At 43.0% G+C, this 13698-nt stretch overlaps 2 protein-coding genes across 2 annotated transcripts; one reads left to right on the top strand and one right to left on the bottom strand.

The window, feature by feature from the left end:
- Nucleotides 1-610: 610 nt before the first annotated feature.
- On the top strand, nt 611-1648 carry LOC308175659 (fibronectin type III domain-containing protein 11-like; the record flags this gene model as incomplete). Its single annotated transcript, XM_080551286.1, has 1 exon — nt 611-1648. The coding sequence occupies one exon, from the start codon at nt 611-613 to the stop codon at nt 1646-1648; it is 1038 nt and encodes a 345-aa protein (XP_080407412.1).
- Nucleotides 1649-7891: 6243 nt separating this feature from the next.
- LOC308175664 (kelch repeat and BTB domain-containing protein 4-like) lies at nt 7892-9999 on the bottom strand (the record flags this gene model as incomplete). Its single annotated transcript, XM_080551291.1, has 4 exons — nt 7892-8758; nt 8899-9005; nt 9156-9297; nt 9541-9999. 4 exons carry the CDS (start codon nt 9997-9999, stop codon nt 7892-7894), a joined length of 1575 nt encoding a protein of 524 aa, XP_080407417.1.
- Between the last annotated feature and the right edge of the window lie 3699 nt (nt 10000-13698).

The following is a 13698-nucleotide window of genomic DNA, read 5'->3' as shown; positions in this document are numbered from 1 at the left end:
ATCTCATCTTGTCTAGATTATTAGAACTCTCTCTATTCTTCCCTCAGTAAAGCGTTCTCCTCACAGGCCCAGCATGCAGCAACTAGGCTTTTAACCAAACTAGGAAAAGAGACCACACCACACCAATTTTAGCCTCTCTACACTGGTTACCTGTTAATTTATTTAAAGATTTTACTGATAACTTTTAAGCCTCAATGCAGCCTAAGCCCCTCAGGCAGGGCCTTCTGGCCGATCCGGACTGAAGACAAAAGGTGTCCGTGCCTTTGCCATTAGGGCCCATAGACTCTGGAAGACTTCTGCCTGATGACATTAGGATAGCAATATCTGTATTTTCTTTTAAATCTCTCATTTTTGTAGACTAGCCTTTGCAATTGAAGCTGCCTTTATTCTTTTAAATGTGTTTTACAGTTTTCTACTTAGATTTTTGTTATATCTGTTTTATCTGTACATTTGTAACTTTGTAACAATGTTTTAAAAATGTGCTATATAAATAAAGTGTATTCATATTATATTATTATATTAAATGCAGGCTTATCTGAGAGGAGAAAGTTAGCTTGAAAAATGGATGCAGAGGTATTCAACTTAGTGTATGCATTACTTTGCAGTTAACATGAAAAGAATAAAGGTGACCCGCCCAAGCAATGACATCAGTGAGCAGCAGCACCCCATGAAGACGCACTGTGGTAGCATTGGCCAGAAAGGAGACAACCCCCAAGTGTCCAACGACTCATGGACCACCTTCATGGACACCCGCCACCAGATCCTGCAGCTACTCTCCACCGAGTTGTCCCCCTGCGCCCTCAAGGCCCGTATCAACCGCCTGGACCTCCTTCAGAAGTGCTCCTTCTACCTGGAGGTCAAGCAGCAGGACCAGCCATCCTTGGCTCAGGACCTGCAGCAACAGCAGCTACAACTGCAGCAGCAGCAGCAGCAGAACTACTTGCCCCCCGCCACCTTCTTTCAACTCATAGACCCTTGGAAGCTTGCACGCATGAAGAAGCTTGGAACCAGCCAGGTGAAGATCCAGCTGAGCCTCTTGGAGGAGCTCTGTGAGCTGATCTGTAAAGGCAAGGAGGAGCTGGAGGCCATGCTGGAGTCCACAGGCGACCGGTCGGACGTGTTCTCCCTCGCTCCGGAGGACGCTCCCTTGCGACGAAAGGTGGCCCAGCTCAACGAGGCCCTGCTGGACTTTGACTCCCGGGTGGCGCCTGGCAAGCTGCACCCCAAGCACCGGCTCATCCCCGACTGTGGCCGCAGCACCGTGCAGCTGTATCAGCTGTTGCTGACCGTCAAGATGCCCGTGGTGTTTGACAAGGTCCAGTCAGAGGCGTTGAGCACCAGCGCCAAGCTGTATTGGTTCGTCGTCGGGCAAGCGCCACAGGACCCGCGGGAGCAGTTTGAGATCGGCTACAAGCTCTTGCAGCCGGCCAACGCAGAGGAAGGGAGCCATCTGGGAACGGTCACCCGTACCGCCTACTCTGTTCTGATCGGGAACCTGCTGCCTGAGAGGTGCTACAAGTTCACAGTCAAGAGGGAAGACGGCCTGGACCAGGTCTACGGTCACTGGAATGACACCCTTATCCTCAAAACCATAGAGCCGGGAGAGGAAGAGGAGGCTGTTTCTCTGGTAGTGTGTTGCTGCCGTTAATGCCTAGCTATATGAAATGAAAGACGTTTAAAAAAAGATATGATTTTAATTAAAAAAACATGATTTTTACATTTGAGTGCAGTGGTGGTTTGAATGGTTTTGAGAATAAGGTCTGATTTATGCATGGTGTTTGTTGTTATGTGCTTATCCTTGGTAGATACAATCACACTATTGGAAGACAAGTGGTATTGCATCTGTGTGCTTGGGATTGTTATTCACAAACCCAGCAGTCTGATGTTTAACTTAACAAACTGTGTTTGGGTCAATGACGTGACATGTACATTTTGTGTCCGAATGTAATATTTTCTAAAATTAACAATTAATATATATATACATTATGTTAACTAACACTATTTGCGCTCCTTTATTGAATACACAAAGAGTTTATGGTGATTTTTTTTTACAATATCAGGCACTTTCAGCTCTTTAATGGGTTAAAAAGTCATTCGGTACAACCGTCCGAACACAAATGCAACCAGCTAATGTGCCATTAAAATATCTAAAATGATATTACAACTATTATATAAACATTCTGGCATGGTTTTACAAGGGTTTATAACAATATACTGCTAAATGGTTAAGGATTTTTAAGTAGAAATGTTTGCTTTCCTCAAATCACTTTTGTCACAAAAAAAATATTTCACTGATATCATTCGGAGCAACCAATTTCAAGGCACCATTTTGGATCAAATCAATTGATAATCATCATGTGACAGGATATTACATCATTAAGACCCCTGCAGCAGACCCTCTGGGTTAGAAGAAAAGTAGCCAGCTCTCTCTTAAATGTTTGATAAATGCTCTTTTCCGCTCCCCGTAATGAATATCCTCAAATATCACATCATTCGGTACAACCGCTAAAACACACTGGAAATGTTTAAATATTTTAGAAAGATATATTTAATATGAATTCTTATATTGCTAAGTTCAAGCTCAAGTTCTCACATAGGTAGCTAAACATGTGCCTGTTTTAACTGTTTACTTGAAGAGTAAAATAATAATTCGGTACAACCAGAAATCTGGTTAAATAGAAATATAATGGTTGTACCGAATGATGACAATCTATGTTAGTCCTATTTGCACATCTTTGGGTGCACTTCTGAAAACCTTATCCGTCATTGACCCGTTTACAGCATCAGATGGGGATGGTGTGTGAGAGAGAAAGAGAGTGGGAGAGAACGAGTGTGTATTAGGGATTGCCTTTCTCTTGCCAAATGGAAAATGCTAATATTTAAAGGCTAATCAGAGACAATCTATAAGATGGCTTAGACAAAAAAAACTCTCATATCAATAATGAATGAATTTGCTTTCAGTTGTTGCCAATTTGGTGTGAATGAGCCCTGTTGAGAAAACAAGAGGAAAAAGACACACCACAGAAGGATTTACCCTTCATGACTAAGGATCGGAGAAAGTCTCGACCAACTGACCCGTCACATTATCAACATGTAATTCACAGTTTATCCTCAAGATGGCACTGCATGTGCCTCAACTCTACAAGGCAGTTGGGAATGGATTTTCACATTTCTTAATCTAAATCCTCTTAGATTTTAAAAAAACGTTATTTTAATTTTGTAACCTAGTTGACATGTACATTTTGTATACATTCTGCATCTATTTTCATCCTGCTCCCCCGCAAAATAGATGTCATTGATTGAATTGTTTTGTTTTGCATAATATTATGTTACCGGTACTTACCTGTATGCAATTCTGTTTTTTATAGATGGGCCTACAAGCTGCTAGTTCTGACACTCAAATGGCTGGAACATAAAACAAATGTTTATGTTGTCATTGTATTAGGGGAAGTTCACATGTGATGATGATTTCTAATTAATTCCACTTTTTGATCACCAAATGTTTTATTCTAGATTAGAATGTCATACAACAGCTAGTCTCACAGGATTAGATTCTGGGTTCTGAGATTATACAACTGACATGCCACTGGTACAATCTGTTATTACATTTTTGTAATAACTACATTTTTGTGCTGCTATTATAAACAGCAGTTTCAAACAACTACTGTTTACTCTGACTTTATCCTGCTTAAGAAATAAACATGTCATTGTCTAATAGAACTATGTATTGCTCAATTTACTGCCTTACAAGATTAATGTTTTTCTATTAGACTTGTTAAGAACACAAAAACATTTCATAAAAGGTATTTTTGGTGGATGAAAATCCCAAATCATTGTACATTATAGACAGACAGTCAGACGAGTAGATTGAAATAACCTGACCGGTCAAACTGTAATGGGATGTGAAGATACTGATGTGTCAAACAAGAAGAGAAGATCAATGTTTCGACCTTGTACCAGACAAGGAAATGCAGTTTAGCACCTAACCAGAAATGCAAATAGTGATAAAACATGATATTAAATAAAAAATGATAGACATAGATACAGGATACAGCTAGGTACAGTAGGGCAGAACAGTACGGTAGTTAGAAGTATATACAGTTATTATTAGTAGATGTAGTAGTTATTATGTAGATGTTGTACATCATTTAAGAGATTTGAGGCAGAGAGGCTCGTAGTATTGCAAACGGTGGGAGTTTGATGTTCCAATGGCTGACTTGGGGAATGTACTGTGTTGGGGGGGAGTTCCACTACATGTAGCTCAACTATTAGTTTATCTTACATTTGTTGGTGGTAGTTAAACTAAATTAAAATCTGAGTAGTGTTTTCAGTAGTTAACTACTTGTTTTGCCATGTACAGGGTATTTTAGACCTTAAAGTTTAAAATCCATCAATCCGATTTACAAGGTCTAAAAAGGTCTTAAACTTCAGTTATTCGGTCTAAAAATGAGGTGCTAGGTATTAAAAATGAGATGAGCTTATCCTGCAAGGAAATCAGTCCGAACACATCTATTTACGTGGAAATTAATCAAGCTGGAACCCCAAAAATGCCAATTCGCTTCCTTTTTTGTCTCTATGGCAGGGAAATCCCTAATTTCATCACCTCGAGGATGACAAAAAGCTATCATATGGTGTCGTGAGACAAGGTCTAAAATTATATTCAAAGAGGTCTAAAAATGTCTTAAATTTGACTTGTTGAAACTTGTAGGAACCCTGCATGTAGCAGTGTAGTGAGCTACTGTCACTTCCCACTAGTAGTGCTACATACAAGCCTCGGGGCTAAAACCCAGAGGCTGACAAACAGCTATATCCCCCAAGCAGGCTCCTGGAGAAACACACTGGAAGAATACAAAAGACTGCCACACCCTAACCAACCCCACCCACAATACACAATGTAACATATTACAGTATTATAACTACTGCACACTACTGGACTACTTGTATACCATTGGACTAATTTACTACCGTACCGTATTGTATTATATTGCATTTCATATCATTGTACTCTGCACAGCATTTTTGCACTATTGAAGCCACTGTAAAAGCAATCACTTTACTACATTATCAATGTAGGGTTACTTTTTAAATTATTATTGTGTTATTATTGTGTTTTTTGTATCTGAATGCTGCAATGTCAATGTTGGTGAACCAAAGCCAAAGAATGTTACTCTTGTGTACTTGCAGTAATAATAAGTATAAGCAAGAACAATAGTTCTTCTTCTAATGGAAAACATTGATTTAAATGTTGATTTATGTCAATGTAACGTTTCAAATGAACTGCAGAAATAGACCATCATCAAACAGGATTTTACATTAATCTTTAGACACAATAAGCTACAACACCTTTATGCTATGTGCTAATCACAATATTGTTTTTCTTATGTAGACCAGTAACAATGACTGTCACAATGATAACTAAAATTATATCTGTTTGGGGAAATATGGAAATCAGCAATGTCACTAACCCGGCTCAGAGTAAGTGACAAAATAGGGAGACAAGTCGAGGGTAAAGACAAATGATTATTTATTAATAACTAAAACAAAAAGTAATTTAGAAATGGGATGTGATAGTCAGTTTATCAGTTGTGTAGGGTGTGGGTGAGTGATCTGTAATGTGGAATGTTGTAAGGTGTAAACAAAGGAACAAAACGTTTGCCACTAACAAAGGAGTCAAAAAGCATAACCTGTATGGAGAGAGAGAGAGAGAGACTGATCCCCAACGCACACCCTAAATAGGCACAGGTGTGCTACATCAGCCAATCAGGCCTCCTCTCCCCACTGCCATCCTGCAACACAATCAGAACAAGACAGCAGTGGAGGGAGGAGACCGTAACACCCCCCCCCATAAAAATTGGGGACCAAAAAGGACCCAAAACAACTTCAAAATACATCAAAAATCAAAAATGTGGAAACCATGACCACCAGTTCAACCAATTGGTGCCCGCGACAAAGCATCCGCCACCACATTTTCCGAACCCTTAATATGACGGATGTCCAGGTGGAACGCCTGTAAGAAAAGGCACCACCGCATAATCCTCTGATTTGGGCACTGCATAGAGCGTAAAAAGGTGAGAGGGTTATGGTCCGTAAAGACCACCAATGGTACTACCCCCGAACCCACATACACCTCAAAATACATAAGAGCCCAAATAAGAGCAAGGGCCTCCTTCTCAATAACCGCATAGTTTAACTGATAACTATTAAATTTTCGAGAGAAAAAAGCAACAGGCCGATCCACCCCAGAATCATCCCCCTGCATCAAAACAGCACCAGCGCCCACATTACTGGCGTCAACCTGCAGGGAGAAAGGTTCTTGAAGCCGAGGAGCAGCCAGAACCGGATCGGATGTCAAAAGTTGCTTAACATTATCAAAAGCCATTTGGCAAAGAGACGTCCACTCAAACACTACTCTATTCTTAAGCAAGTTGGTAAGTGGGGCCACTACAGTCGAAAAGTTCCTACAAAACCCACGATAATACCCCACCAACCCAAGAAAACGCTGGAGTTCCTTCTTAGTTGATGGGGCAGGATAGAGGTCTATAGCGGTGACCTTAGCACGCACAGGACGCACTTGCCCCTGACCAACCACTTTACCAAGGTACGTTACTGTAGCCTTAGCAAACTCACACTTTGCTAAGTTCACAGTTAGACGAGCCTCAGCCAAACGGTCAAAAAGACTACGGACACGGGCCAGATGTTGCTCCCAAGTGTCACTAAAAATAACCACATCATCCAGATAGACGGCGCAACCCTCCAGACCAGCAACAACACGATTCATCAAACGTTGAAAGGTGGCTGGGGCATTACGCAATCCAAAACTCATGACTGCGTAAGAATATAACCCAGACGGGGTTATAAAAGCAGAGATTTCTCTCGCCCTAGCTGACAAAGGCACCTGCCAATAACCCTTCAACAGGTCAAACTTACTGACAAATGCAGCAGACCCCACTTGGTCCACACAATCCTCCATTCTAGGAAGAGGATATGAATCCGGCTTTGTGACACTATTCACCTTCCGGTAGTCGGTACAAAATCTAAACGTACCATCTGGCTTATTTACCAAAAGACATGGAGAAGCCCAACTAGACAAAGATGGCTCAGCGATGTTATTCTCCAGCATATACTGAATCTCCTTATCTAGCTGGCAACGCTTTCCAAATGAAGTACGATAAAAGCGCTGCCGGATTGGCTCTGCAGCTCCAACATCAATGTCATGTTCTAACAGATGAGTACGGGAAGGCGTGTCAGCAAACAAAGAGGAATAGTCATAGATCAAATTGGCCAACTCAACATGTTCCGATGTAGGCAAGTGAGCTAGCAACACATCTAGGTTGGCAAGAGACTCAGAGTTTTTAAGTCTGCCTAGCAAAACACAATCATCAGGACCAGCTACACCTTCCTCCCCTTCCTGCGCTGCCACCACAAGGCCAGGAGGAAAACTGGGCTTTTCCACACCACCCACCAACAGGACTGGTTTAGAGTCAGGAACCTGAACCGATGGACGAGCATAGTATGCTTTAAGAAGGTTAATGTGACAAAGTTGAGTTGCCTTTCTCCTATCAGGAGTTTCAACTAAATAGGTTTGATCAGAAATGGGATGTGATAGTCAGTTTATCAGTTGTGTAGGGTGTGGGTGAGTGATCTGTAATGTGGAATGTTGTAAGGTGTAAACAAAGGAACAAAACGTTTGCCACTAACAAAGGAGTCAAAAAGCATAACCTGTATGGAGAGAGAGAGAGAGAGAGACTGATCCCCAACGCACACCCTAAATAGGCACAGGTGTGCTACATCAGCCAATCAGGCCTCCTCTCCCCACTGCCATCCTGCAACACAATCAGAACAAGACAGCAGTGGAGGGAGGAGACCGTAACAGCAACAATGAGTGAAATGTTCAGGCCAATATGAACTGCCAGTTTGTGAGGGGAATTTTTATCCCCCTGATGACAGTGACGACAGAGGTGGCAGGGTTGAACTTTAGCGTGTTAGCATCGCCCTTTTTGCACTTGTCCCTGAAGACGTATATGCAGCCATTGCAGCTGGCCACCTTCCAGAGAGAGGGCACCCAGCTCCACACCTCAGGGAAGCGCAGGCGCGTGAAGCTTTCCAGCAGAGGGTTGTAGCACACTAGGGAGTCCCCCTCACCCACTACAAAGATCAGGTCCATGTGGGCCGTAGCGTGCATGCAGCCAGCAAACGGCAGCATGTAGGGCTTAATCTGGCACTTCTGAGTGGCTGTGTCAAAGCACTGGATGTGGCGGGAGGGTTTGGTGAAGAAGTCCATGTCATTTTCCTCCCCTCCCAGCAGGTAGATGGTCCCTCCCAGGTTAACCCCTGCCGCCCCAGACACAGCCGAGTCCAGTTGGCTGGTCACTGTCCACATGTTGTCCTTGACAGTGTAGTATGTGACAGCGTTGGACAATGTGTCCGACAGGGTTTTGCCCCCTAAGGAGTAGATGGTATCCTGGTTGGACACTGACACCATGGTGTGATGAAGGCGGTCTCTGGGCAGCGGGGCACAGCGCTCCCAGTCCATGGTATGCATGTTGCACTTCCACATCGTCATGCGACGGCGGATGGAGCCACCAACCACGTACAGGTCCCCTCCATGCTTACAGGCTGCAGTGATCTGATGACACAAGCTGTTCTGGCCACTCACACTGATGGCATCATCCTCATCGCAGTGGAGTGACACAGCCAGTGTCTCTTCCAGTGTCTCTTCCTTCCCTATCAGGTAGATGTGGACATTTTCACCAATTTCCTATTGGCCCAGGGGAGAGGATTTAGAGACAAAAGAAAATAATCACTAAATGGAAATACTACTGAACATCTCTTTAATCTATGGTACCACAAAGGAAGAAGGCCAGCTGTGTGTTTACTTAAAAAACATATAGAATTTACCTTTAGGCTCTCCTGAAGAACACTAGCGAATTCCTCTCTCTCCACCCTGTTGTGATTTATCCAGGACTGAATGGACACGGTTGGGTTCTGAGAGGTCGGGACGCCATCTGCAACAAGCAAAGTAAATACTTCTGAACACATCACAGCATGACTCTGCTGGATCACAAGTATTAAGACAAGCAGTCGACATATAGAACACACTGTTGGTATGCATGCAGCTGAGGTGGGAGGAGAAGCCTATTGGATGAATCACAAACCTTTTAAAATGTCCAAGAGCAGGCAGAGGGGCAGGTTGAGGAATTCTTCAGTCTGATGCAGCTGAACCAGATGGATTTTAGCACAATGCTTAGCAACAGTGTACAGCTCCTGGTCACTGTGTCTGTCTGCCAGCCACATCACCTGGAGAGGGAGGAAAGAGTGATCAACTGAATAACTGAACACCACAAGCTGCACTGCTGATGAATGTATACCACAACAAGACGGCAGACAGGTGATAGGGTAACACACTTTGACAGATTTCACATCTAGGTTAATTATGTTAATTACATGAAAAGGCATAGAGCATAATGGTAAACTCATTCATTCAAATGCAATGATTTGTTATATGACACGATGTGTAAACTATCGCTACCAGCCAATCACCTGCAGGCAATTCTTGACCTCCACTGTGCGTGAGAGGAAGCGTGAGCATTCCTCAAACAGGGCAGTTAAGTGGTACATGTCTGACATTTCATACGTGTCCTGGAGGTCTTCCACCCTCAGTTTGATGGTTCCATGATAAATGTAGTCGACTAGCAACTGGAAGACTGATGCACTGACATCCTTGAGTACAATGCAGCGGTTGTGTGCCTCCTTCAGATTGGAGGTGAACATAGAGCGGAAGACGCTGCTCTGGGCTGAGAGCACCAGGCGATGCAGGTTGAACTCCTTGCCATCCACTGTGATGTTGACATCAGCAAACAGTCTGTCCTCTAGGCAAATGTCCACGATGCTCTTCACCACCCGGCTGGAGTGGGAGCGATCGGTAAAGGTATATCCCATGAAGTAGTTCTCATCTCCCACTGAGCCCCCCACACTGAGCCCATCCTCACTGGACTCCATCTCATCTGTAGGTTAGCGATCTGAGGATAATGCATGAACACAACAGACAGAGATTAGATGTTATTGAATTATTGAGGGTTTACGGAAGAAAAAAAGGCAAGCAGCAGAACTTTCCAGAATGTAGGATCATTCAGAATGATGCAAGCAGCTAACGTGTTAAGGTCTTTGCACACCAATGCGTGCGTTTTCGCATGCATATTTTAAAATCCGTCATCCGAAAAAAACGCATTGGTGTGCAAGGGCCTTTAGTAAGATAAACATGTCTCTAGCTAGCTAATAATAGAGTTGTTTTGAAATGTATACGTGGTCACAGTGGGTGGCCATCGCCAGAATGATGACAGCTAGCCTATCACTGTAACAGGCCAAACAGTTGCATGCAGAAAACAAAAGCACATTATGAAATTCATGAAGTCATTGTGTTGAAGTTAGCTAGCAATGTAATACCGGTAATGAGCTCTCTGTCTCTGCTCTGAGCCCTACAGGCTGTGTTGTTCGTGTCGTTCAATGAGAAACAGGATCTTTTTGTAACTTATATTAACGTGCTCCGTTTACATCAAATGCATCTACCTAGTACCTGTTAGTTCTTCCTCTATATATATTATTAGTTTGCTCCTTTTACTCACTTTATTCACACTAAACGCGAGGTCCAACCGTCGAGTTGCGGGGAAGCTCACCTTCTGTTGTTGAATTTAACGGCAGCTTGCATCCTTATATGGAGTTAATCTTGAGCCAAATTAAATCAAAACATTTATGCTTGCATCCTGCTGTGCGCGTGACCAGGAGACAACTGAAAGGTTGCCGGAGAGACTGCGTTCTGCATCGTGATTGGTCCAAACGACACGTCTGCTGTCACATCTTCGATAATCCTCTTTAGACACACTGACAATTTAATTGCCTGCACCCGAGTGACACCTAGTGGTTGCATACATACACTTTCTCTACCTGGCTGAGAATGGGTTTTTCAAGATCCCTAAATAGATCCCTAAATATAAAGAGGATACACTCTTACAGGGTCGGAGTGGGACTCATTTTCAGCTCTGGAGTTTCATGCCTCAGACCGGCCCACTTTAGTTCACAACCGATTACAGTATATTAAAATCATGTAATTACAACCTTGGTATTTTAGTCTGTAATAGCGGACTCACTGTTCTCTACAGTCTTCTCTACATTTACAGGATGCTATATCATGGGTTTGCTTCATTGTTCCCATACTGGTACAACAGCTCACCTGTGCCTTCTACTGTGATCCCTTGCTGGACACACACGCACACACACATACGCACACGCACACACACGCACACACGCACACGCACACGCACACGCACACGCACACGCACACGCACACACACACACACACACACACACACACACACACACACACACACACACACACACACACACACACACACACACACACACATATACACACACACACACACACACACACACACACACACACACACACACACACACACACACACACACACACACACACACACTCAAATCGGTAATGTCTTACCTGAACCTGAACTCTCTGAACTCTCTCTCTGTCTCTGGCTGGTGAAAGTGAACGTTTTTGTGACGATCTGTGTAGACCGACTTCACTGAAATAAAAACAATTTCCAGTATGTCACTACAGGTGGTCAGATACCTGGAGTAAAATACTTTGAACATCCCTGCATGTTTATACATGAAAACACAAAAGGGCATATTATCAATTCAGCACATTTATGCTACCAGAGATCATTTCAAAACTGAGATAATCGTGGCTGCGTTCGTAATTAGGCTCAGGAAATCTGATCAGCACTCATGGAATGCCTCTTGTCCAATCAAATGACTTGGTCCCTTTTTGACGTTGCACGAGACGCAGTCACATGAACGCTCTGGCGCGAATTCAAATCAAATCAAATCAAATTTTATTTACTTTGAATTCTATAGCTAACTGACCTAGCTAGCACTATAGGTAACTTAGCTAGCTAGCGCCGGCTAACTAAGTAATACTAACTATTTAGTTCATTTTAAGTTACCAACGTACTGTGACAATGAAACAGCTAATCGTTGGTGAATGTATTAATATATTTCAATATAGCATATAGCTACCATTTCTTTCATCAACGTTTTTGATTAAGCAAATAAATGTAATTACTTACCAAGTTGTCGTTGCACTTCTCAAACAGCAAACTTCTCAAACAGCAAACTCGTGATGGTGAATATATCCAAAGTCGTGTTAAAGTGGTGTTGTTGTGATAAACTCTCTCTCTCTCTGTCTCTGAGTCTCAAGTGGGCCGAGCGTTCCGCTCACTCAGCCTTTATAGAAGAAGGATGATGTTGCCGGAGCAACAGTATTTAAATAAACACGAGACCGTTTGATCCGGCCTACGAGGCAATTAATAAAAATAAACAAAAGCAACATTAGAAATACAACATTAAAAAAAATCTCCAGCGAGCGATTATTTTTCCTATAAAACACGTTTTTATAATAAAAATAAAAGGGTCAGTGACGGACAGCTGTCTATCTGTCTGTGTCACGTTCATGGTCACGTGCGTAACGTAATGTGTCATTGCGTGATAATCTCCTGTCATCGCTTCATTCAGAAAGTAATCAGAATGCAAACATGGTGACTGTCAAGAAAAGAAAGTTAGATGCAGAATGTCGCACTTTCCAAGACAAATGGACAAACAATTATTTATTTGTTGAGGTAAAAGGCAAGCCAGTGTGTGTCGGGAGGCGCTCGCGGTTATGAAAAAGGCGAACCTCGTGTTCCTGACCCCCACAGCGTGGGCCGCAACGAGGTGATCGGAGTCTGTCGGACAGGCCCAGATGCTGAGGGTCTGGGGCGGGACCACTGGAACGAGATGTTGGCCCATCCACGCAGACCCATCACACACTGGCATGCCCTGGGAGAGGTAGAGGCCTGTTCTTTTTTCCTCAAAGTAAGAGGAGGTACAACCTAATTGCAAGGCTTTCCAGAGCTTCCACAATGCTTCGCTGCATCACTTTGGGTTTTTTGGAAGTGTCGAAAAAAAGAATGTGGTTTTGCAGCCAAACATTGATTGAGCTTCGGGAAAATTCCCTTGTCAATTTCAACAAAGATGTGTAGTGGTGCAGCATGACTTGATAATACCCAATGATTTCGTCTGTATCAGAATACAGACGCTATTATGAATCATAAGGGCTGTCCTGATCCACCATGATTAGTAGGGTTGGAGTACTTGTTGTTTTTTAGCCTGAGAGCCGCTGTTATAGTAATAAGACACGCTCTCTCCTTGCTGAAATAGGGGAGGTAGTGAATGCCAAACATCATAATCAGATCAGTGTCTGACTTTGGAACACAATATCCTTGACAAATGCATGCAACATTTAAATCTCTAATAAGAGGGGATGGTATGGACAGCCGTGGTAATTTAATTCAGACATCAATCACCCAAGGGAACATCATAACCTTGTGGCTGTGCATGGAATAAAACTCTGACTCACTCCATTTGACTTGAATAATTAAACTGGATGTCTGGTTCCTCTCAGTCTCATCCCTCAGATGTGACACTCTCTAGTGTTCCGGTCCACATGTCGGCAACCAATCAAAATGTTCTGACTTATTTATTTTTTTAAACATGGAAATACATTTCAACGTTGTTGAGAATCACAACACAAGCCAAACTCGCTCGTCAAGCCAAAATGCGGACCAAAACACTAGAACG

This window comes from Nansenia antarctica (genome assembly GCF_963989245.1).
Source record: "Nansenia antarctica genome assembly, contig: SCAFFOLD_198, whole genome shotgun sequence".
In the NCBI taxonomy this organism is placed as follows: Eukaryota; Metazoa; Chordata; class Actinopteri; order Argentiniformes; family Microstomatidae; genus Nansenia; species Nansenia antarctica.
The sequence above is the reverse complement of the archived record's forward strand: the minus strand, read 5'-3'. Positions and strand labels throughout refer to the sequence as shown.